At 43.9% G+C, this 24,345-nt stretch overlaps 1 protein-coding gene across 1 annotated transcript in view; it reads left to right on the forward strand.

Moving 5' to 3' along the window:
- STARD9 (StAR related lipid transfer domain containing 9) overlaps nucleotides 1-24,345 on the forward strand; it is a 162,407-nt gene that overhangs the window by 51,232 nt on the left and 86,830 nt on the right. Inside the window, exons 5-8 of the mRNA XM_054969940.1 lie at nucleotides 11,044-11,160; nucleotides 12,729-12,761; nucleotides 12,857-12,918; nucleotides 14,749-14,861. Of these exons, the coding sequence (XP_054825915.1) occupies nucleotides 11,044-11,160; nucleotides 12,729-12,761; nucleotides 12,857-12,918; nucleotides 14,749-14,861 (325 nt within the window). The remainder of the gene's footprint in view (nucleotides 1-11,043; nucleotides 11,161-12,728; nucleotides 12,762-12,856; nucleotides 12,919-14,748; nucleotides 14,862-24,345) is intronic.

Genomic DNA, 24,345 nt, shown 5'->3' on the forward strand with positions numbered 1-24,345 from the left:
AGCCTTTGCCTGAGGAAGCCTAAAAGAGGAGCAGCTCCATCACCTACACCTAAGTAGGAAGGGAAAAGCTGTATGTAGTCAGACATATAGGTTGGACTTCAGGAAAGCAAATTTTAACATACTGAAAGCTATGCTGGATAGAATCACATGGTCAGAAATACTTAAGGAGAAGGGAGTTCAAGAGAGACGAGAGCTTCTTAAAAGCGAAATATTGAAAGCACAATCACAAACGATTCCTATGAGAAGGAAAAACGGGAGGAGCTTAAAGAAGCCATGGGAGCTTCATAAACAGCTTTCTAATGAACTGAGAAATAAAAAAGACTCGTTTAGGAAATGGAAGGAGGGCCTTATAACCAAGGATGAATATAAACAAATAACCAGTGCTTGTAGGGAGTGTTAGAAGAGCTAAAGCTCAGTATGAGCTTAGGCTAGCAAGAGATGCTAAAAACAACAAAAAAGGGTTCTTTGAACATGCAAAATGCCACCCTGGCAAGACAAGCCTCCCCCAGCTGTAAGTAGTAGAGAAAAGAGCACCTACTTGGGGAGGCCATGAAATGCCCCCCCAAGTGGGAGCAGGCTGAGCCTTGGTGGGGGGTGGGAGGAAAGGTGGGAGAAGGGCCCCTGAGGGTTGGGGGGCATTTTGCATGCAAAATGCCTCCCCTGGCAAAGGAAGCCTGCCTCTTCATTTTTCCCCATAGGAAATAATGGAGATCAGCAGCAGAAAGCACAAAATAGGAGATTAGCAACAGCAACCTAAAGGTATGCCCTTTTTAGGCGAGGATAGGGGGACCTGGTTTGGGGGGCCATAACATGGCCCCCCAAAGTCCAATCGGTCTGAAACTTGGGGAGTTGTTAGAGGGGAGTTAGAGGAAGGCCCTCACCAATTTTAGTTTGATTCGGTGGGAAAATGCCTCCCCCAGGCTTCAGAGAATCCTGGGGAGGCTTTTTCCCATTGAAAAGCAAGCAAAATGCTGCCCGAATCGCCCCAAATCGATTTGGGGAACGCCAGGTCGGGTTTCCCGAATCGATTCGGATTTCCCTGAATCACCCCAAATCAGGGTGATTCGGGTTTTTTTCGGGTTTAATTAACCCGAACTGCACACCCCTAGTCATAATTAAGTGGAAATTCTCTATTTTAAAGACCCCATGTGTTATGATCGTTACAGCTACCACTTATTTTAACAAGTCAAATTGTTTTAATTCAGCAAACATGGTGGTTGCAAACATGAGCTCATTTCTGATGAGATAGGTATCTGGATTTCACCCTAGTGTGTTGACAACTATATAATACTGTGAAATGAAAATCCTGTTGATTGTTTTCTAAGTGAAGCTGCAGCACTAGTCCCATACTATTCAAAGGACAGGTGGCTTTTGTCTAGCCAGTTTCACTCATTTGGCTGAAAAGTTATCATCGAATATAGTAAAAAAAATGCAGGTGCTCTGAGGGTTCATCTGTCCCAAGGCTACTTCCAAAGAAGACGACCCTTCTGCAAGTGATACAGCAGATACTGGCAGGACAAGATGTCTCAACAGAACCCCACCTGCTGATAAAGCTGGACTTGAAAATGCTGAAATGTCTGGTTGGCTTCCATTCTGGCTGAAACATCCTGTGATGGGGGCCTTAAACCTGTGGCTTAGCCCTGAGTAAGATAACTTGGTCCACTGGACTCTACTGTGCCTGTATACTTGGAAGCCTTCCCAAGTGTCACAGCTGTCTCTCTTGCAGTCTACTCAGATCCCTTTGCCTTCATTCTCAGCAGGAAATTACTCCAGCCATCTTTCTTCCTGCAGGCTTTTAACTCTCTTCCTCTCCCTGGCTCTCTTTGTTTTTCCTCCCCAGATCCTGCTGTTGCTGCCACAGTTAAGTGGGGATCCTTGTGCCTTTCCCAGGCAGCCTTGGCCAAGCTTCCTGGCTGCCATCCTGGGTAGGCACAATCCGACCACAATAGTCAGCAAACTACAACAGGAAGTTTTTTACTCCATATAAACTGTGTAATTAGCATGTTTATTAAAACATTAAAAAGGGAGAGATTGAATGGCAACACACGGGACAAATGGTTTTAATCAGATACTCCTTTTGACTACTTCTGTAATTCCTGAGCAAAGACAGAAGAAGGCAGCACCTATTTATGCCTTTCAAGATTCATTTTAACATTTGTTCCATATTTTTTGAAATAATATTGTATTGACAACCAAATACATTTTTAAACAATCTGAACTAAGATAGTTGGAACTGTGATACAGATGGTCTTCTGGGTGTCCATTTTTTGTGTCTTATTTCAATTCATGCGATTATTCCAAAAAAAGGAAACACTGCAGTAAGAGAATCAATGTAGACAGTATTCAGTAGCACAAATATGTATCTGCATAACATGCTAATGTATTCCTTTTCATTTAATAGTGACAGTTGTGAACCAGTGTGGTGTAGTGATTAGGGAGTCGGATTGGGATCAGAGAGACCCAGGTTCAGGTTTCTGCTCTGCCATGGAAGCTCACTGGGTGGCCTTGGGCCAGTCACACTCTCTTAGCTTAACCTACTTCACAGGGTTGTTGTGAGGATAAAATGGAGAGGAGAATGATGTAAACTGCTTTGGGTCCCCATTGGGAAGAAGGCAGGCTATAAATGAAGCACATAAATAAATAAATAATGGCTGGGGGGAACGTGTATACATATTATTCAAGAGATGGATGAAAAGGAGGAAAGGGGGGGGGGAAACCTTGTTATGTCCCTGTTTCTAGCTGAACAGGAGAAATTCAATTACTTGCTTCTAAAGTGTAGGGGAGAAGTATATGACTGATACTGGATTGTGATCCTATTGAGAAATGCTGAAATTACTGCATTTCATTTAATAGATGAATTCATAGCAACAGTGTTGAAAGATAACAGTCAATATGATATCTTTGTACTCACAGAAATGTTTACTAACCAAAATAAATCATGTTTTATTTGATTTTACAGTACAGAACCTTCACATACACACACATTTCCTGTGAACAACAGGAGTTAAGCAGCCCTTTCTGTACTTGTACACTAAACCTACCTTGTATTTTACATTTTGAAATTTGTGTACTGCTTTGAAGAGATAAGTTACTTGAAGAAAACTGAAAAAGAAAAAAAGAGTAATAAACCATATACAGTGTATTCAACAATAGAAGAAACCCCTCTTTTCATCTTTTATCATAGCATTTAAAACTACTGAATTATGCATTATAATAATGGGCAATGTTTACCTCATACAATTATTTATATCTGACTAAAAATTTTCCACACATACTAATTTCTAAATGAACTCTTATTTCAGTCTCAGAGTTACAACACTCAGCATGCTTCCCATTACATTGTCCCTTTTGTTTGTGATCTGTAGTGAGGAATTTGTGCAATGCTTGAATATGCTGGTGTTACATAGCTTTATTATTATACTTTATTTAATATGTACGGTTAATTTAATATATAACAAGTTATAATATGTAACAGTTCAGAACAGTCTAATCGTTCCCTGGTATTATATAGATGACTTCATCACTTTTGTGCCATTCTGTGTTTTGTTGAGTTTATGGGACTTTTTTTATATTCAATTTTTATACCACTTCTCTTCATTAAAGAACTTGAAGCAGTTCACAACAATTATATCAGTTACCACTTACCAATACAAAATACAATATTTTCAATAAAACAACAGCATTGTACAAATTCTTAAAACCGCTGTAGTCCCAACTTCTTCTTGTGAACTGGATTATACTTAATTTCATTACACCCCTATCCTGTGCCAGGAAGATTTCCCTTGGAGCCCACCAAGCTTTTCAGAAAGTGGATGGGGCCATTGTAAGGCAGTGCTTGCTATTGGCTGCCCTTATTCAAATGAGTTTTCTACAGCTGAAATAGCAGCTGAAGCTACTGGAGGATTAGGAGGAATGATAAGAACCTGAGCTTTTCTTAGTCAGTGTATGATCCCATTCACCTTCAGGCCAGAGATTGACTATTGCTGTTATGGAGTTTTGTTGTAGTCTTAGAGTGCAGGGAATTGGGCTGTTCCATGAGGGGAGATTCTCCAGACTTGCTTTCCTCCTAATGGCTGGACCAGGCATCCGGATGAAGTACAGATAATCCCAACCTTGAAAGACAAATGGCTGGACTCTGAATAAGGCAGCTTCATGTGTTCAACATGTTTGCCGTACTATTCTTTTGGGGGGGGGGCAGGATGCTGTGTTTGGCTCTACCTCCTGCAGCAGCCATTTTGGGATAGTGCTCTCCATCTCCCTTCAAAATTCCAAAAGTGCTCATAGGCTCAAAAAGTTTGGGAACCCCTGACTTAGTTTCCTGCAGCGCTGCAATATCATAACATATGATCATGCAATGGCCATTGCAAACAGGTGGATTTGAAGAATCAGGCTTTTAGTTACTACATCTCTGTAAAAAATCTCATTGAAGTTATGGCACAGGCTCAGCACAGAGAAATGCGTGTTTGGTGAGTCAGTAATCCATTGCACAATTTTAATTTGGCAGTGTGGCACTAGACAAGAAGAACTAATATGAACCTCATTTATAGAAATGATATCCAGGCATGTTTTGATAAAGTACATTTTAAACACTAACTCTTGAGAGTTTTGTTCCTACTGTTGCAAGAAGTTGTTCCCTGTAAGATCAGATGAAAATATGAAGAACTCATATAATTTTGCAAACAGCATGTATATTAAGTCCATATAAAACTGCTGACTAGGACAAGACTGTAATTTCTGAGAAACCCACATTTCCAAGACAGTAAATAATGTACTCCCTCCACTGTAAAGAGCAATGACGAAAACCATTTACTAGCCTTCATAGAAAAAGTGTAGAGAATGGCTGTCTTGTCTTATTAAAAGGTAAAAGACTAACGCAGGAAGGAAGAACTAATGTAAAAGCTTTGTTTCAATGATACAGGGTCCTTTCTGCATGTGAACTCTCATGAGGAATACCAAATTAATTGCAGCTGAAGGCTTTCTGTGTGCAAAGAAAGCAGCCACCAGAACACAGGGAACCCCATTATGCTCACTGAGTAAGGAACTTCTGCTATGACACTAGATTTAAGCAACATTACCCTATTCAGACTGAAGAAGAAAGAGTAGGACTGTGGTCATTTTGGAGCATTTTCTCGTAAATAGATGACTGGCGACATGACCAGGAATCCTAGCCAATTGTCCTCAGTTCTTTGCTCAATTAAACAGGAAGTAGTGGAACAGAATAGAAGTCTGCTCTCCCAACAGATACATAGTTTTATTGGCTATGTGACTACAGCAGGGCGCTGAAGATCTGAAATAATTTCTTGGCTCTCTTCTACATAATTTCAGGCTGACAGCAACCATGATATCCAACAGTAAATAAGAAAGCATTTTGTCTGTCTCATCTCCATAGGTTTTCCTACTAAAGCATGGGTACTAGCCACAGGAAAAAAAATTGACTTTTTAAGCTTGTTGCTAATTATGTCTACAGTGCTTCCTTCATAAAGCAGAACAGGAAGGTATTGCACATATGAAAAAATAGAGTAACAAATGTGAAATCTAAGTAATTGGAGTATGCTTCAGAGAATGAGAAATAGATAAGAATATAAAGGCAGTTAACACAGTCCAATAAATAGTTATGCACACTTAAATTCAATTTCTTGGATATAACTAAGGTTCAAGATCCCTTCACCCTCCAGGTGGGAGGCAGGAGACCTGGCACTCACCTTTGTTGCTGTCTTCCGGGAAATGGTATCATTGTGCAGGACCTCGTGCCACCCCTGGGAGTACTCCCACACTCCATAATGGGCCAATTTCGGCCCCTTTGGGGCCAAATTGAGCCCACTTGGGGCCTAAATTGGCCCACTGTGAAGCACAGGAGCTCTCCAGTTCCCTCCTGGCAGCGCTCCCGCGCTCCACAGCAGGCTGAATTGGACCCATTTGGGGTTAAAATTGGCTCACACTGCAGTGGGACTGCCAAGGTGGTGTGGTGGGCCCTGGTGCGCTCCCGTACTTTGCAGCGGATCAATTTCAGCCCCAAACAGGCCCAATTTGGCCCGCTGGGAGTGCTGCCAGGAGGGCTCTGGAGAGTTCCTGTGCTTCACAGTGGGCCAGTTTTGGCCCCAAACAGGCCCACACCACCCAGAAACACCCCAGGATGTGCATTCCCCTGCCAGCCAGTTAAGTGGAAGTAGAGAGTGAGAGCGGGGGATCTTTATGCAAAAAGAAGCTGACCCGGAATGTTAAGACAACCAACCCTTTAAAAATGCTGTACACAGAAGCTCATAAGAACATAAGAACATAAGCAAAGCCATGTTGGATCAGGCCAGTGGCCCATCCAGTCCAACATTCTGTCACACACAGTGGCTAGAAATCCAGTGCCATCTAAAGGACTGTCAGTGAGGCCAGGACACCAGAAGCCCTCCCACTGCCTTCCTTCCAGCACCAAGACAACAGAGCACCACCTCCCCACAAAGAGAATACCATCTATCTCCTGTGGCTAATAGCCACTGATGGACCTCTGCTCCATATATTTGTCCAGTCCCCTCTTGAAGCTGGCAATGCTTGTAGCTGCCACCACCTCCTGTGGCAACGAATTCCATGTGTTTATCACCCTTTGTGTAAAGTAGTATTTTCTTCTATCTGTTCTAACCCGACTGCTCAATAATTTCATAGAGTGCCCACGAGTTCTTGTATTGTGAGAAAGGGAGAAAAACACATCTTTCTCTACCTTCTCTAACCCGTGCATTATCTTGTAAACCTCTATCATGTCTCCCCTCAGTCGTCTTTTCTCCAGGCTAAAGAGCCCCAAGCGCCTCAATCTTTCCTCATAGGGAAAGTGTTCCAACCCTTTAATCATTTTAGTTGCCCTTCTCTGTACTTTTTCCAGTGCTATGATATCTTTTTTAAGGTGTGGCGACCAGAACTGTACACAGTACTCCAAATGAGGCCTCACCATCGATTTATACAGAGGCATTATGATACCGGCTGATTTGTTTTCAATCCCTTTCCTAATAACCCCTAGCATAGCATTAGCTTTTTTTATGGCAGTTGCACACTGTGCTGACGTTTTTAGTGAGTTATCTATCATGACTCCAAGATCTCTCTCTTGGTCAGTCTCCGCCAGTTCAGACCCCATCAACTTGTATTTATATTTTGGATTTTTGGTTCCAAAAATCATATTACTGGACACAACTCTAACTTTTTGATAGCGTACCTGAGGAAAAACCCTAGTCTTGCATTTGAGTAAATACAGTGTACCACAACAAAGGCAGAGGTGTTATCCCTGAAGGCAAGTAGGAATAGGGTTGCCAGGCCCCCTTACCCTCCCAATGTATGTGTGAGGGGGGGAGGGAACCTGGCACTTCTCAATCTTTTCTCACACATGTGTGCGCGCATTACCAACATGGCACAATAATATCAATTCTGGGAGTGACGTTATCAGACAGACCACAGGAGCGCTCCTGCAGTTCACACCGTCGATTTGGGCCCCAAATGGGCCCCAATTCTTTAAAAAGTGTGAAGTGTGGAGAGCCCTCCCAAGGTTTCCACGATGACATCAGTCCTGGGAGTGATGTCTCACTGTGCTGGGAGTGCGCCTGGGAGTTCTGTTCCCTGACCTTTTCCTCCTGCTGGCCAGGTGAGTGGTCGTAGCGGGGGGTCAGAAGCTGGGAGCAGGGGATCCCGTGTCCCCACTGGGAGACTGGCAACCCTAGAGGAGAAGCAGCTTCTAAGAATAAGAGGAATGTCTTTCTGCTTCAGACAGAGGACAGCACTCCTTCCCTGTCAGTAAAAGGTGTGGAGAGGGGGCAGCATCATTTTCAGGACTGTTTCGGCCTTTGAGGGAAGACTCATTGGGCCATACCCAGCGGCAACTATCAGGCAAATTAATATCACAAGACTTGCATGACTCACTCGGGCCTGGCTGTTTGCTACTGTTCAACAGCAGCCCCCCTCCCCTCACCAAAGCCAGTGTAGTGTAGTGGATAGAGTTTCAGAGTAGAATCTGGGAGATCCATGTTGGAATCACCACTATGCTGTAGAAGCTCACTGGGTGACTTTGATCCAGTCACACACACTCAGCCTAATCTGTCTCTCAGTAGAGATGCTAGCCCTCTGGTGGAGTTGTGAGATTCCCTGCCCTTTCACCCCCTGTCCCTACTCACCTGGCTGGTGGGGGGAAAGAGGGGGAGGCAGGCTGGGAGCCACTGGAACATGTGGTGAAATAGTGCATTCACACACTGTCTGGAGGCCCTCTTCACGTATTTCTAGTTGAAAACTGGAAGCGACAGGGACTCAGCAGAGCAAAATCAGTCCTGAACATCGCTTGAGGCTGATTTTGCCCCTGCTGAGACTTTGTTGTTTTCAACTTTGAGTGATGTCAAAAGGGTCTCTGGAACGTAGACACAAGGAAGCCCGATCAGGACCTCGCGCTTGCAGCACTACTGTCTGTTCCCTATTTTGGAGGCAATGGTGGCCAGCAACCCTACCTCAGATTTGTTGTGAGGATAATATGGAAGGAATGATGAGAATGATACAAGCTGCTTTGGGTCCCCATTGTGGAGAAAGGTATATATAAATGAAGTAAATTAATATAGATGAAGATGGGTGATAGATAAAATGTAAGTTGTTTAGTGGGTTTGGAGAGAAGAACATAGGGAAAGGTGAGCATCTGGAGGCTGCCAGGAAGAGGAAAACACGAAATAGTGTGGGGATGGGGATACGGGTAAAAAGTATACAGGTGAAATACCCTCTTCAAGTACTTGCAGATTCCCCACTATGCAAATCAGCCAGCACCAGGCATCTGGGCCATAGGAGACAGTCTGTCCAAGGGAGGGGGCAGAGAGAGGGAGGTAAGGAGGAGAGAAGAAATCAGGAAAAGGGAGAGAGGCTATGGGGACAGGGAAGTGAAAGGGCATGGTGGGAGAGGGGAAAATGAGATGCCCCTGCAAGTCCTTGTGAGTCCCCCCTTGTACAGTTCTAAGAGCTCGTGCTTCTTTTGTGGCTTCTAGAAGAATAGTTGCCATTAGAATAGCACTATGGAAGTACAGGTAACTCTCATAATGGCTGTTCTCCTTGTAGCTCTTTCTCTGCCTTCTGAGAGTTCATAGTGGCTGCCCCTGATTTGAGCAATCTCTCCCTCCTTCACCTGCTAGATGGATAGCTGATTGGGCTAAAATGCAGCATACAAATTTTGTAAATAAATAATAAATAGCTGGCATGGATGCAGCAAGCTCAGTACGCTAATGAAATTTCCCCCACGTAAGGAAAATAAGCATTGTTCAGCACTTGTATTGACAGTGAAGGTAAGTTTATCTGGGTCATTGAATGTAGTTTTACTTAGCATAAGCAATTAGGTAAGTCATAATTCCAAGTCTGAGTATTACGTTTCATAATACGTGTTAGAACTGAGTAATTCTTCTAAGGGAAATTCCCAATTCTAGGCAACATTTATAGCTGGATAATGAGATGTTTAGTAAGGATTTAATTCACAATCTGATTGTTTTAGGAAGTGTGAAGTGAAGGCACATGATTAACCTTGCTGAAGTTAAGTATGTCTGGGTCTTGATAATGCCTGGGTAAGACCCGAGAATCCTGCTTAAGCTACCTTGGATTCTGTGATAGAAGAAAAGAAGAATATAAATAAAATAAATGGAGACTTTACAGTAAACTGCCTTAGTTTATGCATGTTTCTCTCTCTATAATATCGTATTCATTGTTATTTAGCAGTTTATATGCTGCCTCTCCATAAACTTTCTCAGGGTAGCACACAAAGTAAAACAAATCAATAGAACCATAAAGCATCATAAAATTATGAACAATAAACAACCATAGAATAAGCCAAATGAACAAGCCAGGATGTTCAACAGCCTAAAAGGATTTAAAAAAAAAAGTCCTCAAGCTAGAAGCAGCCCATAAGTACGTTAGTAGAGCCAGCTAAACCAGACCAGTGGTCTGTTTAGTTTACACAATAGCCAGCCAGTTCTTTTGGATAGCTAACAAACAGGGTATAAAGGCTAAGGCTGCCTTCCCTGATGCTGTCTCTGTATATGGTGATTCCATTTACTCACCAGTGGCCAGTAGCCATTGAGGGGCCTATCCATGAATCTATAACCCCGTTCTAAAGCCATTCATGCTCATGACCATAACAGCAATCAATGGCAGTGAATTACACAGTTTTTCATTAAATAAAGTATTTATTTTCGTCTGTCTTGAACCTACTGTCCATCAACTTAATTGGATGCTACCAAGGTCTAGTATTATGGGAAAGGGAGGAAAAACTCCCCTAAGCCAACATCTGACCTGGGACTCACCTTAAAAACTGTGTGTGGGGCAATAGCACAGCGCAGTGGTAGGAGGTCAACACAGTGGACAGCCTTCCCTCCTTTCCATCCTGTGCTGCTTCGCCCTCGTAAATGGCTATGGTATGGTTTGTCTCGCTACCATTCCCACTAGATTCAGCAATCGGAAGCTTCTCCAGCTGCTGCACTGTGCTGTGGAGCTGATTTACCACCCTCACATACACACTATTTTTAAGGTGAGTTCTGGGTCAGACATGTAAGGAGTCAAACTCTCCAGTGCATTTTTAAAACTCCAACCCCCTATTCTATTACTAATTCCAAAGAATTTTAGACTTGTGAAAAAATAAACACATACCTGAAGACTTCGAAGAGAGATATACTTATTAAATGTAATTATTTCTTTTTCTATGGCTGTTGTGGGTTTTCCGGGCTGTATTGCCGTGGTCTTGGCATTGTAGTTCCTGACGTTTCGCCAGCAGCTGTGGCTGGCATCTTCAGAGGTGTAGCACCAAAAGACAGAGATCTCTCAGTGTCACAGTGTGGAAAAGATGCAGGTCATTAGTATCCACACTGTGACACTGAGAGATCTCTGTCTTTTGGTGCTACACCTCTGAAGATGCCAGCCACAGCTGCTGGCGAAACGTCAGGAACTACAATGCCAAGACCACGGCAATACAACCCGGAAAACCCACAACAGCCATCGTTCTCCGGCCGTGAAAGCCTTCGACAATACATATTTCTTTTTCTGTTCCTTGGTTAATTGCAGGTTTTCCAGGATCTTGGTGCTTCAGTATTATCTGGTGCTTTTAAAGGATACAACATTTGTCTTTTTGCATATGGACAGACTGGTTCGGGAAAAACATACACCATGATGGGAACTCCAGTGAGTTACATCTTTTTATTATATTTTTTGTGTTTAGTTTAGTATGGGTGGATTATTCATTTGCCTGTAGTTTGAAGTGGACTCTCTTAAACATACATTACTTGCCATCATTTTCCTGTGATCATCTTTCCCATTTATAGGATCCAGGCGTGTAGGCTGAATATTGCTCATCAGTTGTTACTGATGAAATTTATGCTGATGCTTATTCCAACAACTGTATTGAACAAGACACTTTAAATAACCAACCCTCCTAAATAGGCTGATTTATATCACTGATATGGTTCAAATTTCCAGTTCTTTAGCTGCCGCTGTGCATGTGGAGTTCCCATGTATGCCTGCCCAGACCACTTGATGAACAACAGTTAAAGGTTAAGGCATCCCTATTTTCTGTGTACTTTCTCTGTATGTTTCCACAGATATTAAGTAAGAATATACCGTGTACTCAGGGCCAGTGCCAGTGTTTCTGGCACCTGAGGCGAGGGTACCTACTTGCGCCCCTTGCCCTGTGCGCATGCACGTGCGCTCCAGCCCTACACAATGATGTCACTTGTGACGTCATCGCACAGGAGCGTCCCCCTCACCTGAGGTGGGTGGCAGCGGTGAAGGGGCAAGGAGGCAGCTTGCTTCCCCGCATGCTGCCGCGCTGACTGGGCGCCCAGCTCACTGAGAGCCAAGCTGAGGCAGGCAGCAGCGGCAAAGGGGCAGAGAGGCAAGCAGGAATGCGGCCTGCTTCTGGGTTGGGGGAGTCATTGGGGGCCAGCGTGGCACCTCTTTCACAGTTCAGCGCTCGAGGCGGCTGCCGGCACCACTTCCATGGACGCGCTGGGCCTGCGTTACTGTAACACTTTGGGTTGATTCCTGCACAAGAAGTGAGTTCACCGAAGAGGATCTGTCTTACATGTGTCTTCCTTGCTTCTCTTGAAAAACCACTGCAGAGGGCCAAAATGCCCTCCAGAACAACATGCCACAAAGGATTGCTGCAAGGGAGGTTAATTAACCAAAATCACCCATTCCAAGTAGGATAAAATGATATTTTATAAGCTTTATTGTATTTTGATTTCTTATTTTTTTTCCCTCAGACATAAGTTTGTCTGACAATTGCATAAATTGGACATTTATTGGTATAGCTATTACTGTAGACAAAACATATAATTCCTTCAAGTTATCTGCAGTGCTTTCTGTCTGGATTTATTTTGTCGACACTTGCTCCGGACCTGAAGGCCATGACTGACATTGTGTATCTTGCTCATTTTTGTGGCACGTTTGTAGCACATTTCATCTTATATGATACAAAATAACTACTCTGAGATGTTTGGATACTGAGGAATTTGTTCTTATACAGTTTTTTCCAACCATCCTGTTTCATAATCTTGACAGGTACTAAAATAAAAATTATTATTAGCAATGACTTATATATAGTTGTCACTACCCAAAGCAAATTGAATTCACTCCAATAATAATTTTTAAGCTTTCCATGTTGTCAACAGAGCTCTTAATACTGTAGATTTTCTATAAATACTATGCACAAATGGACAGGAATCTTATAATGTTTTTCTTTGCATTTCAAGATATCTGTTGGATTAACTCCACGTATATGTGAGGTATTTATTTTATTAAGCTAAACATTTTGCATTGTTTAAATTTCTTTAATTATTTTGTCCCAAATATAAACAATGTGAATGCTTGATTTGCGTAGGGTCTGTTTTCAAGAGAAGATGACTATTTAAAACTGCCAGCATCTTGCAGAGTGGAAGTCAGGTAGGTGTGTTTTACAATCTTTTTGTCATGTAGTAGTAATAACGTGGAGCTTTGGAAATTGTAGGAATGAAGTACATACATGCTTATCCATCTTGTGGTAACTATGTGTATTTCACAGAAAACTGCCCAAAAGAATTCTTCTGCCTGGAATTTTAAATCAAGAGTATTACAAGTGCATGTTCCATTTTTCCATGTGGGTCGTATTTCTTTCTCAGATTAGTTGCTCAAAAGGACAGTTGCTGGGTTTGATGTGATCTTTGATTTCTGAAATTAATGTGGAATATATATAATTTACAGAACGATTATCTGATTCTTGGTCCTCCTGTCCAGCAATTTCCACAAATCTTACTTATGACTAGGAGTATGCGCTGGGGAAAAATTCGGGTTTTCTGCTTCAGGTTTACCCAAAGCAGGAAACTGTTCTGGAATAACATGAACCCTGAAGTGGCAAGCTGCTTTGGGTTTCGGGTCTTTAAATTGCTTTGGTATGCTCCATAAAGATTCAGAGCATACCGAAGTGAGGGGGAAGCTTTGTTGCAGCCCCCACCCCCCACACTTATCCCCACCCCCAACTCACTTACCTCTCAGGACCGGAGGGAAGCCCAGCTGGGCGGCGGGAGGGTGCGCTGCTGCCACCTCTGCCACTGCGCCGGCCAGCTGGGCGCCAGGGAAGGCCGGAGCCAGCTACTCTGTCGCCCGTGCTGCTGCCACCGCCACCACCCCAGCCAGCTGGGCAGCAGGGAAGGCTAGAGACGGCTCCTCCGTCGCCCATGCTGCCACTGCTGCTGCCATGGGAAGACAAGTAAGTGGGGTGGTGGGAGGGAGCCCTTTTAAAAGGGCCCGAAGGTTCCTGAAGTGACCCGAATTGCTTCAAGAAGCTTTGATTTGGGGTTTCCAAATCAGGGCCAGCATGCTGGCCCCAATTCAGGTATTTAACCCAAACTCGAATCCCAAAGCGCACATCCCTATTTATGACCTATCATTGGGTATTCCAATATGCCATACGACACAAAGTGTGAGTTTGGGTTTGGAGGAAAAAAGTTCTAAAAAAGTAAAACTATTTTTTAGGAATAATACACTGTTCCTGAGTTTTTAGTATATAGAAATAATTTATTAAGCTAAGAAATAGCATCAGTGATGCAATATGTTAACAATGTTCTAGCCATGCAGTCTAGCCTTTAGTTTCAGTAAGCATACCTTGTTATCTGTAAATTGCAGTTGCCAAAGAAGGGCCAGGTTCAATTAACTTCTTTGCAAATATGGGGTCTAATGTGTACATAAGATCTATTCACATAAAATCCAGTGTATATATATATATGCCCAAATAATGCTTTCAATTTCCTGATTATAAATGAATTGTTAATAGGCTTCCCAATTGCCTGGACCCAGTATGGAATTCCCCAGCCCTAGTCTTTTGCCCTAAAGAAACTGAGGAGTAGGAGAAAAAATGGCCTCAGTAGTGATGCTGTAGGAATTTCCCCTAGTCTCTCTGGACTTTACTGTAGATATTAGGGAGTGTCTCCTATACTACCTTCACAAATTCCACCCTCCTCAGGTACTACCCCTCCAAATCTCCTTCCTGGCAGTGTTGGGAACCCAAGATATCAGTCATGTGTTTGGACTTTCACATGTAGGATTTTGTGTGAGTAAGCCATAAGTAATTGATATGACCACATATAGGCAGTCCTGGATGCTGGATAGATATGTTCGTAGTGCAGGATGAAAACGCATAATCTTGCTTTCCCAGTGTACATTGCCTTTGAGTGAAGAAATTTGTCTGAACTGCCCCACAATCTTTGTATCATTAATTCTTTCTCTGTCCCCTGCCAGTTTCCTAGAAATCTATAATGAGCGGGTCCGAGATTTGTTAAGGCAGCCAAGCCATAAAAAACCATACACACTTCGTGTCCGTGAGCATCCTGAGACAGGGCCATATGTACAAGGTTAGTAATTTTTAAGAAGACTGCAGATCAATATTGTGCACGTATTTAAGACTTTTTTCTGTTTGTCCCACTTTTCTTCTCTTCTCCTCAAATGTTTTATTATTCGTTTTTTTAAAAAATGCTATGAAACGGTGAGAGCTCAAATTCTATGTATTACAAATAGATTTCTAACAGTAATTAGGTTGGTATTTTCAGAGTATTGTTTTTTTAATGAACATAGTTGCAAGTAAGTTGCAGCCCAGCACTGATGGGTGGAGGAAGGGAGGAGAGCACAGTGACAGAAGACAGAGCACAATTAATTGGAGTAAAAAGAGGCCAAAACTTTATTAAATTTCAGCTAAAGAAGCATTGGTGATGCATAGGGGTCGGATCACAAGCATCGGATGACCTGCCTGCCAGCTGATGGCCACTAGCCCCCTCACACCACTGCTGAGGGGGGAAACCATGGAGTGGCAGCAAACGGGATAGCACGTGGGCGTATACCCATGTGTGAATCCCCTGCCACCTGGGAGTGAGTATGCCCTGGCAGCCCCCAAGCTGGGCATGCACCACCATGACTCACTCCCAAGATTCCTAATGGGAATCCCCTTAATGGGGAGACGGGGCAACAAAATGGCTCCTGCCTAAGCTTCTAGAGCTACAACCAACCCAACAGGCAGTCCTGTATATCCTGTATCCAGATGTCCTGCTCCTAGCTGGACAGGTGCACACCATCTGGGGAGAACAGGGCCTCCATCAAAAAGAAAAGATCTGGGTGCATGATAAACAAGCCCCCTTCTGCCTTGATGTACTACCCATGGCCCTGGCCAGCCTCTGCCTGACCTCATACACCTTATCTGGGCATAATGCTCCACACCAACTATGCCTTTGGAGCAAGTTCAACCATAGAGGTAAGTTCTTGGAAAGAGCTTCCGCAGATAGTCAGATCCACCATCATGGAACACTTCTGGTCTGGCCCTTCCCGCTTGCCCAAGCCGTTCTTACCAAGCTGGATGACCAAAGTATCCAGAGGGCCCCAGTGTCAGGCCTAATATAGCAGAATCAAAATAAACGCCTCCCACAGCATCCCCTGCACACTGATCCGTGTGATTTTAAAATGGTTGACCACGCCAAGGTGCTTGATCCATCCAGTTGATGCTGTGTAACCTCTGGCCCAGCACACAATGCTGTGCCCACAGATCCAGACTGTCCTGAGCTGACCTAGAAGGGATAACCAGAAAAACGACTGTTAGTGAGCCCTTCAGAAACTGGGTGTACATCGGACCAGTTAGCCCAGGACCTCCAGCACCTGATGCCTTGAATCTGGGGGACCTGAAGACCCACATCCGCAGCCAGGGTGGCAGCCCCAATTCTGAAGGAGTGGATGCCAAATTTTCCAGAGGGGAGGCCAGCCACCAACAAGCAAGACTGGAGGAGGGAGGTGAATTGGTAATGCATGACAGGTGAAAGGTCCACATGCAGTAAGAAGAGGCCGTAGTAGTGAGGGCAAAAGGCCAGCAAAAAGGCCTTATGGAAGAGCCAGGCCTCGAAGGCAGACCAACATATGGCCAGGACCTGCTGCAAAATGCTGTGCAAGATGGCAAGAGTGATGGAACACTGCCGATCAGAGGTGGGGCAGTTGCCTCCAGCCCTCCAGGGCCCTGCAAGTAGCAAAGCAGTCACAAGGGTCTGGGAAACCATGGGCCTTATTAAAGAAGGAAATGGAGGTGAGGTTGCTGCACATGGTCTTAGACGTGAGACCCAGTTCCCTCACAAGGGCTACGTAGCGCAGTATCATGGGCTGTGAGGTGATCCATGAAGAGGGGCTCCCTGCTGCAGCTGCAAAGGCCAGGAAATGCACTGCAGCTGAGGAGTAAGCCTGGAGGGTCAATGGAGTGACCAAGCTAAGTACTCACAGCATTATGGAGCACCCCCAATGTGCTACAGGTCTTCTTGTCAAGGATGTCTTCCTTGGTGTGGACAGCAATGCCGGGTTGCAGGAAACTGTCGCTATAGAGGTGCGCGGGCATGCGCGCGCGCGCGTGCGCACGCGCACGCACACACACACACACCATCCAAAGTGTATGACGTTTATTTATAATGACTATATTACAAGTTATCACAAGACTGACTGGCATAAGGCTCTGCCAGACTTGTGTTACCAACAGAGGGCGAAACATAATAGTATTACAACCTTTAAGTACACAGTTGCTTAATCACAGGAGATTACACAAAGTGCACCAATTAACGAATCATGGAATAGTTGCTGACTCACCATGACTGAGTCTAATTATCCTTGTGTATCACCTGACATGCAATCATGTGACTTAGTACCTGTCAGGCTAGATCATTCTCATCTAGCCAGCTGTCACTGCCAGTAAACAGCTTCAACACTTCTGGGAATGGGTCTGGGGTGTGATGAGTGGTCAGTGCCAGGCTGAAGAACATCTCCATCTAGAATCGAGACAAGGCATCTGCAATGTCATTATCTGCACCTGCTACATGATGGGCTGAGAATGCAATGTTAGCAGAGAGACAAACCAGCACAAAACAATGGATGAGACGCATGACCCACTCAGAGCGAAGGGACAGCCTGTTTAGCATGTGAGTAATGGCCTGGTTGTTGCACCAGAAGAAGACCCCCCCCTTGTCCTAAAGATGCTCCTACCACATGACCACCACGACCAAGATGGGGAAAAGTTCCAGAATAGTGAGATCAGAATGCCCATCCCAGCCCAGGATGGAGGCCCCCATTGAGCGCACTAGCACCTCTTGAAATAAATCTCAAACCCGAGGCTGCCTGCTGCATTCAAGTGCCCCTGCAAGTTGGATCCCAGGTCCCAAGAACCTGCCACAAGTACACCCCATTGTATGCTGCGAAGAAGTCAAGCCAGTCCGTAAGACCTTCCATAATGCCCTTCATAAGGTGAATATGGTGTTGGGGGGGGGACTCCCTCTGGTGGCCTCTGGTTTCCCTCTTCTTGGGCAGGCACCACTGTTCTGGGCTGCTAGAGCCCTCGGAGCTGCAACTGGGAGACCGCATAGCCCTGGCTGGCCTCCTTCCCCTTGCCACTGTGCATGCTTCCTGGGAGAGGACCTCGACAGGCTCTTGGGGCAGTCAAGGCCACCCCAAATCCAGAGTTCCTCAACTGTTCCACCCGGGCTGTGTGGAGCTCCAAGGCCCAGCTGATCCCTTGCAATATGCTGGTGGGGAGGCCCCGATTAGCCCTTGCTTCCCTGCCTGTCCCTGCAGGCCTCCCCACCCGCTGGGACCCTAGGGTCCCCTGTAGCAACTGTGTGGCTGTCCCAGTCCCCCCACAGAGGCAGAGAAGTCTGCCCAGGTATGGGGGAAGCCCCTGGCCATCCCCTGGTTCAGGCAGCCCCACTGGAAGGTTTGGAGTAGGCTGTGTCCTGGAAGGGGCCCTGGAAAGGGATGCCTTTCACTTTCACCCTTCCCAGGCAGCCCCGCTGGTCAGCTTGGTAACTGGGCACACCCTGGAAGGCACTCCCTGAGGCTCACGCCTTAAGCTCTTGGTCGCTGGCATGCCGATGCTAGACTTCAGGCAAGCTATCACAAGGAAAGATGAAGATGCTGGGATGGGGAGTCCCTGGCAAGGCTGCTTGTCCGCTGGTGGCCATCTCCTTTTTCATATCTGCAGGCCTGTTTGCTCCACAGGCTGACCACTGTGAGGTCCTAGGGCTGCTGCTGCAGCCTCTGCTGCTGAGTTCGCCTCTGCAACGCTCACTGCTGCTGCAGAGCTCACTGCTGAGTCTGCTGCCACTTTTGCGGCTGCACTTGCCACCACGTTTGAGTTTGTTGCTGCTGCACTTGCTGCTGCCGAGGGAACTCTTCTCCTTATTCTGGCGGAACGTAATCATCCCCCTTGATTCAAGGAGTAATATAACTGAAAGTTTGATATTCACTACTGCATTGCCACACTCTTGAAAAAGATCCTCTCAAAACAGGACTATAGCTAGCAGCCTGTACAGCGTTTTTGGGATTATTAAGGACTATATCTATGGACTTGGCAAGGTGCTTCCAGGAGGCTCCTCTGGGGTGAACCTTTTGAATTTGCAGGTCACCCACTGAATGGTTGCACTACCTGAAACTAGAAAGCAACAAGAAAGCTGTTGAAAAACAAAGGTACTTACCTGTATGGACTTACCTGATCTTTTAGAGCCACCTGTTAGGATTGCAAGCACTTCCAGTCGAAGGTTTACAGCATAGTGATAGTTAAAGTGAACGATACCATCCCTTCGAATATACTGCATATTGTTTACATGAGTGATATTAAGTGGTTTAGTAAAATGCTGATTTGGATGTGAACACTATTTGTATAATGAATCATTGAATTGTAAAAGGTTGTTTATATTGTATACACACACACACACACACACCCTCTATTACTGTATTTATTAATTAGATAGCACCTTGCACTTTGTGGATTAATGAATGAATATTGTGTTAAAAATTTGTCAGAGTGCACTTTAATTTACATTAATTGCACTTTCTCTGTGGAAAGTCTTTTGATCTTTCCTTGTTCTCACCTGGAGGTTACAAAAAAGCAAGGGGGAGGGCTCCTCTAGAACCAAACTACAGAGCAACAAGGGAAAAAACCTTTCTGGAGAGAATCAACTGGTCTATTAACAAGCACAAACAATCTACAATTATTACAACATTATTACATTTTTATAATTGTATATTATGAAAGTGCAAAGTGCTCCAAGTGTTATTAATAAATAATTCTTCCAATAAATACAATAAATACAGTAATACATACAAAAATAATTAATCCACAGGCCTCCTAGTCTACGAAAATGTCCACAATGGGTACAATTTATAATATAGTCCAACTGGTGAGGTAGAAGTTCAACAGGGAAGTAGAGCAAAAAAACCAGTCCAATCATCCAGTGTAGTAATTTTGCTATCACTTCTTGTTTCTTCTCAGTATGGATATGTGTATATTAACAACCAAGGATGTATGTATTATTGTATTTATTGTTGTATTTATTGGAAGAATTATTTATTAATAAGTCTTGGAGCACTTTGCACTTTCATAATATACAATTATAAAAATTTAAAAATTTAATCATATTGTTATAATAATTGTAGATTGTTTGTGCTTGTTAATAGATCAGTTGATTCCCTCCAGAAAGGTTTTTCCCTTGTTGTTTACCTGGAGGTTGCAGAGAAAAAAAGCCAGGGAATCACTTATACAAGAATATATAATTCCGTATATCATGTGAAAGTGCAAAAGTGCAATGATTCAATTATGATAAAGTTACAATACAAAAATACACAGTATAATCCTCACAAATATACATATCTTAAGAGATCCTTCATAGTCCGTACAAGTTGTCCTATACATTAGAGTGCAAAGTGTTTATTTCAATAAGAAGCCGGAGGTGGAGAGTGGCAAAGAGCTGTTATATCCTTTCACAGTCCAAGAATTAAATTAATTCAAAAACGCCAACGGGAGTGTGCAGGCAGATCTCATTAACCCGTTTCGTGAGTGGGAAACTCACTTCATCCTGGGCATGAACAATTCGGACTGGACACACTGTAAACATAAATTACAATCAACATATGTACCCATTATAGTATCACATATAAAAAATTCATAAAAATACATTCACTCACAGTGTGTTACAAGCTCCATATACCCTCTCTGGCAGCTGATGAATAGGTGGTGCTAACGGACTGGTAATTAGTAAAATGATGACTGTGTATATATCACTCATTTGGGGCCAATTCCATCAATGATCTTATCTAAACCAATTCCAGCTGGAAGGAGGTCTGTGGGACCTTCACTACTTACGGTAGAGCCTCCGGTTTTCATAGGAAACAAGAGTAGACAATCTCCAAATTCAGTCCATGCGGTGAAAGAGTATTAAGTTGGAAAATCCATTTAGACTCCAACTGCGTAAGTGATTTACTTATATCTGAAGCGTATGGACAGTCCAGATGTTCAAGGACAGAAACCTTGAAGTCGTGGTGTGTGTGTTTATTTCCAGGTTTGGTGTCAGAAACATTTCTGTTCTCATGACAGTAACCGAAGGATCCTTTCAGTCCAGACTTTTTGTGGCAGGTGCTTCATAGTTGTTAGGAGATACATGCAAAATATTTTCTTGCTCTAATGACAGTTTTGATGTGGTCAAGAGAAATGTATAACAACAACAACAACAACAACAACAACAACAACAACAACAGATTTATATACCGCCCTTCAGGATAACTTAATGCCCACTCAGAGCAGTTTACAAAGTATGTTATTATTATCCCCACAACAAAACACCCTGTGAGGTGGGTGCGGCTGAGACAGCCCCTAGAAGTGTGACTGACCCAAGGTCACCCAGTTGGCTTCAAGTGGAGGAGTGGGGAATCACACTCAGTTCTCCAGATTAAAGTCCCGCGCTCTTAACCACTACACCAGTAGTAAAGGGATTAAGGGAAATGTATGCAAGTAGTAAAGGCTAATAACTACTCTAAAAATTCAGAAATGTCTCTTGATGATATTTATTCCTGGACTGCTGTACTTAAGTCAAAATAGACAGACTTAGGATTCCTACCAGAAGTGGAACAGTCAAGAAGAGAATGATATTTCTGAATATGTAATTCAGCTCTAAATCATATTTGGGTCATCAGAATAATGCTAGAAATATTTATTATGGCATTTCCAGCCATTCCCATGAGACCAATATTAAATCCTTCCTTTGAATTTATAGTCAGAGTTCACAAGTAGGTAATGAGTGGACAATCTGTTGAACAAATAAAATTCTTTTTAGTCTTTGGATTTTAAATAATTTGTAGAATTAACACATTTCATTTATAAAAGGTGCTATTTGCAATCTGTGTTTTATTTTCTGATGGAAGTGTTCGTATATTACTGCTTTTTCATTAGTAAATGAAATAAATAATCTCTATTCTCAAGAGATGATAATGGTGTTTCCTGGCTGCATTTATCATCATAGTGGGTGATCTGTTGTTTTCCCTCATCCTAGTAGAATCAAAGCAATGGCATAACAGGAACATTGGCATCTGTCCAACTTGTGGGAATCCTGCATGGACACTTCATATAAGGCTGTTGGTGCTTATTGTCTGGGTCTTATGATAGGACTGTAAATTCCAGCACTTTTCCAATGCACTGCTTTTCCTAACAATGCAGCATTACAGTTCAAATTTTAGAAAGACTTGGCAGGATGCCTAAAAAGTGAAATGAAGTCTTTGTTTGACTGTCATGTGATTGGCTTTCAATGCTGTTGTGAGAGCACATTGCTGAATTGATTTTATCCTGTTGATGTATAACATGCCAGTCGCATATCTAAAAGTTTTTAAAAGGTATATTAGGAGTGGGTATTGTTTTTAATTCCCTCCCTTGTTGGTTTTAGTTTTCTTTCAGAAGAGTTTGATTCATATTTATGGAAATACATCATTTTGCATTAAGCTTCACGGAGGCTAGTGAGAGTTTCAAACAAAATGCTACATCTTGCTAGTTGGAATGGTGGTGGAGAGAGTCTTCAAGTCATAGCTGGCTTATGGCGACCCCTGGTGGGGTTTTTGTGGCAGGAGACCAACAGAGGTGGTTTGCCATTGCCTGCCTCTGCAACCCTGGTCTTTGCTGGAGGTTTCTCATCCAATTACTAACTAAGGCCAACCCTGCTTAGTTTCTGAGATCTGATTAGATCAGGCTCATCTGGGCTATCCAGGTCAGGGCCCTTGCTGGAATAGATATATGAATTTTAAGGAATTTTCTGTGGGATTCACCCAAGTAAGTGTGCATAGAATTGTAGCCTCGAAGTCAAAATAGGATTTAAAATGTAATACAGGGCCAAACTTTATTGTTTTAAGACTTAATCAGCCCACCCACCTAAGCTACTATTTGCCCTGCCAAAGAAGCACCCTTTAGGTATGCTATGAACAGGGCTTTTTTTCAGCTGGAACGCGGTGGGACGGAGTTCTGGAACCTCTTGAAAATGGTCACATGGCTGGTGGCCCCGCCCCCTGATCTCCAGACAGAGGGGAGTGTAGGTTGCCCTCTGCGCCACTCGGCGCAATCTAAACTCCCCTCTGTCTGGAGGTCAGGGGGCGGGGCCACCAGCCATGTGACCATTTTCTTGGAGGGAAATCCACTGAGTTCCACCACCTCTTTTCCCAGAAAAAAAAACCCTGGTCCTCAGTTTCTGGAGGGTGTGTGTGTCAGGTCTTGCCAGGTACTTCTCCCAAACACTTTACCACATCACTGCAGTTTATGAGTTAAAAATGTTTATTTAGAGTAAATACCAGTTTCAAGATACTGTAACAATGGAATTGACTGGAATGACCAAAGGTGGGAAAGTTAGATCAGTTGTAGGTTAACATCTCCTCCCCCCCCCCCCCCATTAGGAAAAAGAGGCAGTTAGGAGTTTTGGCGCGCATCGCCTGGGAAGAAGGGAGAGGGAAGAAGAGGAGCTTGGTGCAGTCTCTGTAATGGACCCAAGGTCACATTCCCAGGCATCTGCAGGAACTCGTAACCAAAACACCTTGCCTGGAAGATAAGCAGTTAACAACAGGTTTACACACTTCTGATACTCTCTACACCCACTCAGAGGCACTGAGACAAAATACATATGATGCATGACAGATATGCTGAAAGCCTATCTGACAGGGGGCTGCCGCTGCTGCCACCTCCCTTGCCTTACAAGGGCTGACCTACCTACCTCATCTCATGTGGGGCTTGGAAGGGCTGAGAGCTGCCTTCCCCACCTCATGCAGTGCTCAGGTGGGCCTAGGGTACCAGCACAGTTAGACCTGCCTTTCTGTTTTTGTCATATGTACACCAACAGCAGGAGAAGAAAAGCACTTTGTGGCACATGGAATTTGACCTTGGAGAAGAGAAGAGGGAGAGGATAGCTTGGGGAGGGCGCAGCAGTGGTAAGCCTAAAGTGGTAAGGGGGAAAGTAGGCCAGAATGTCCCCTCTCAATACCGGCTTCTTATCCCCACCTGCAAAGCCAGTTACCTTATTTCTGTGATGGTTGTCCTCCAAGCATGATGGAAACAATTGAGACAGAAGTAAAAGCAACCAGCTTTATATTGGTAATAACCAGGGCTTTTTTTCAGCTGGAACGTGGTGGAATGGAGTTCCGGAACCTCTTGAAAGATAAGCAGCGCGGAGGGCAATCTAAACTCCCCTCTGTCTGGAGATCAGGGGGCGGGGCCACCAGCCATGTGACCATTTTCTCCAAGGGCAACCCACTGAGTTCCACCACCTCTTTTCCCAGAAAAAAAACCCTGGCTATGAATATATGTATATTTTCCCCATGGAAAACGTGGGAGAGCGGAGACTAAACAGCATGGGAGGCAGAATTAATCTGCAGCCACAAATGCCAAGGTTCTGATACCAAGCCCTCCTTCTTTGTGACTTTAAGAGAAAAACTAGTTGTTTGTTAATGGATCTTCCATTGTCACATCTAATTTGGCACTCAGCCTAGACCTGTGAAACTTTGTGGGAACTCAGCTGCACATAG

The sequence above is a fragment of the Eublepharis macularius genome, chromosome 2, assembly GCF_028583425.1.
Source record: "Eublepharis macularius isolate TG4126 chromosome 2, MPM_Emac_v1.0, whole genome shotgun sequence".
Classification (NCBI taxonomy): domain Eukaryota; kingdom Metazoa; phylum Chordata; class Lepidosauria; order Squamata; family Eublepharidae; genus Eublepharis; species Eublepharis macularius.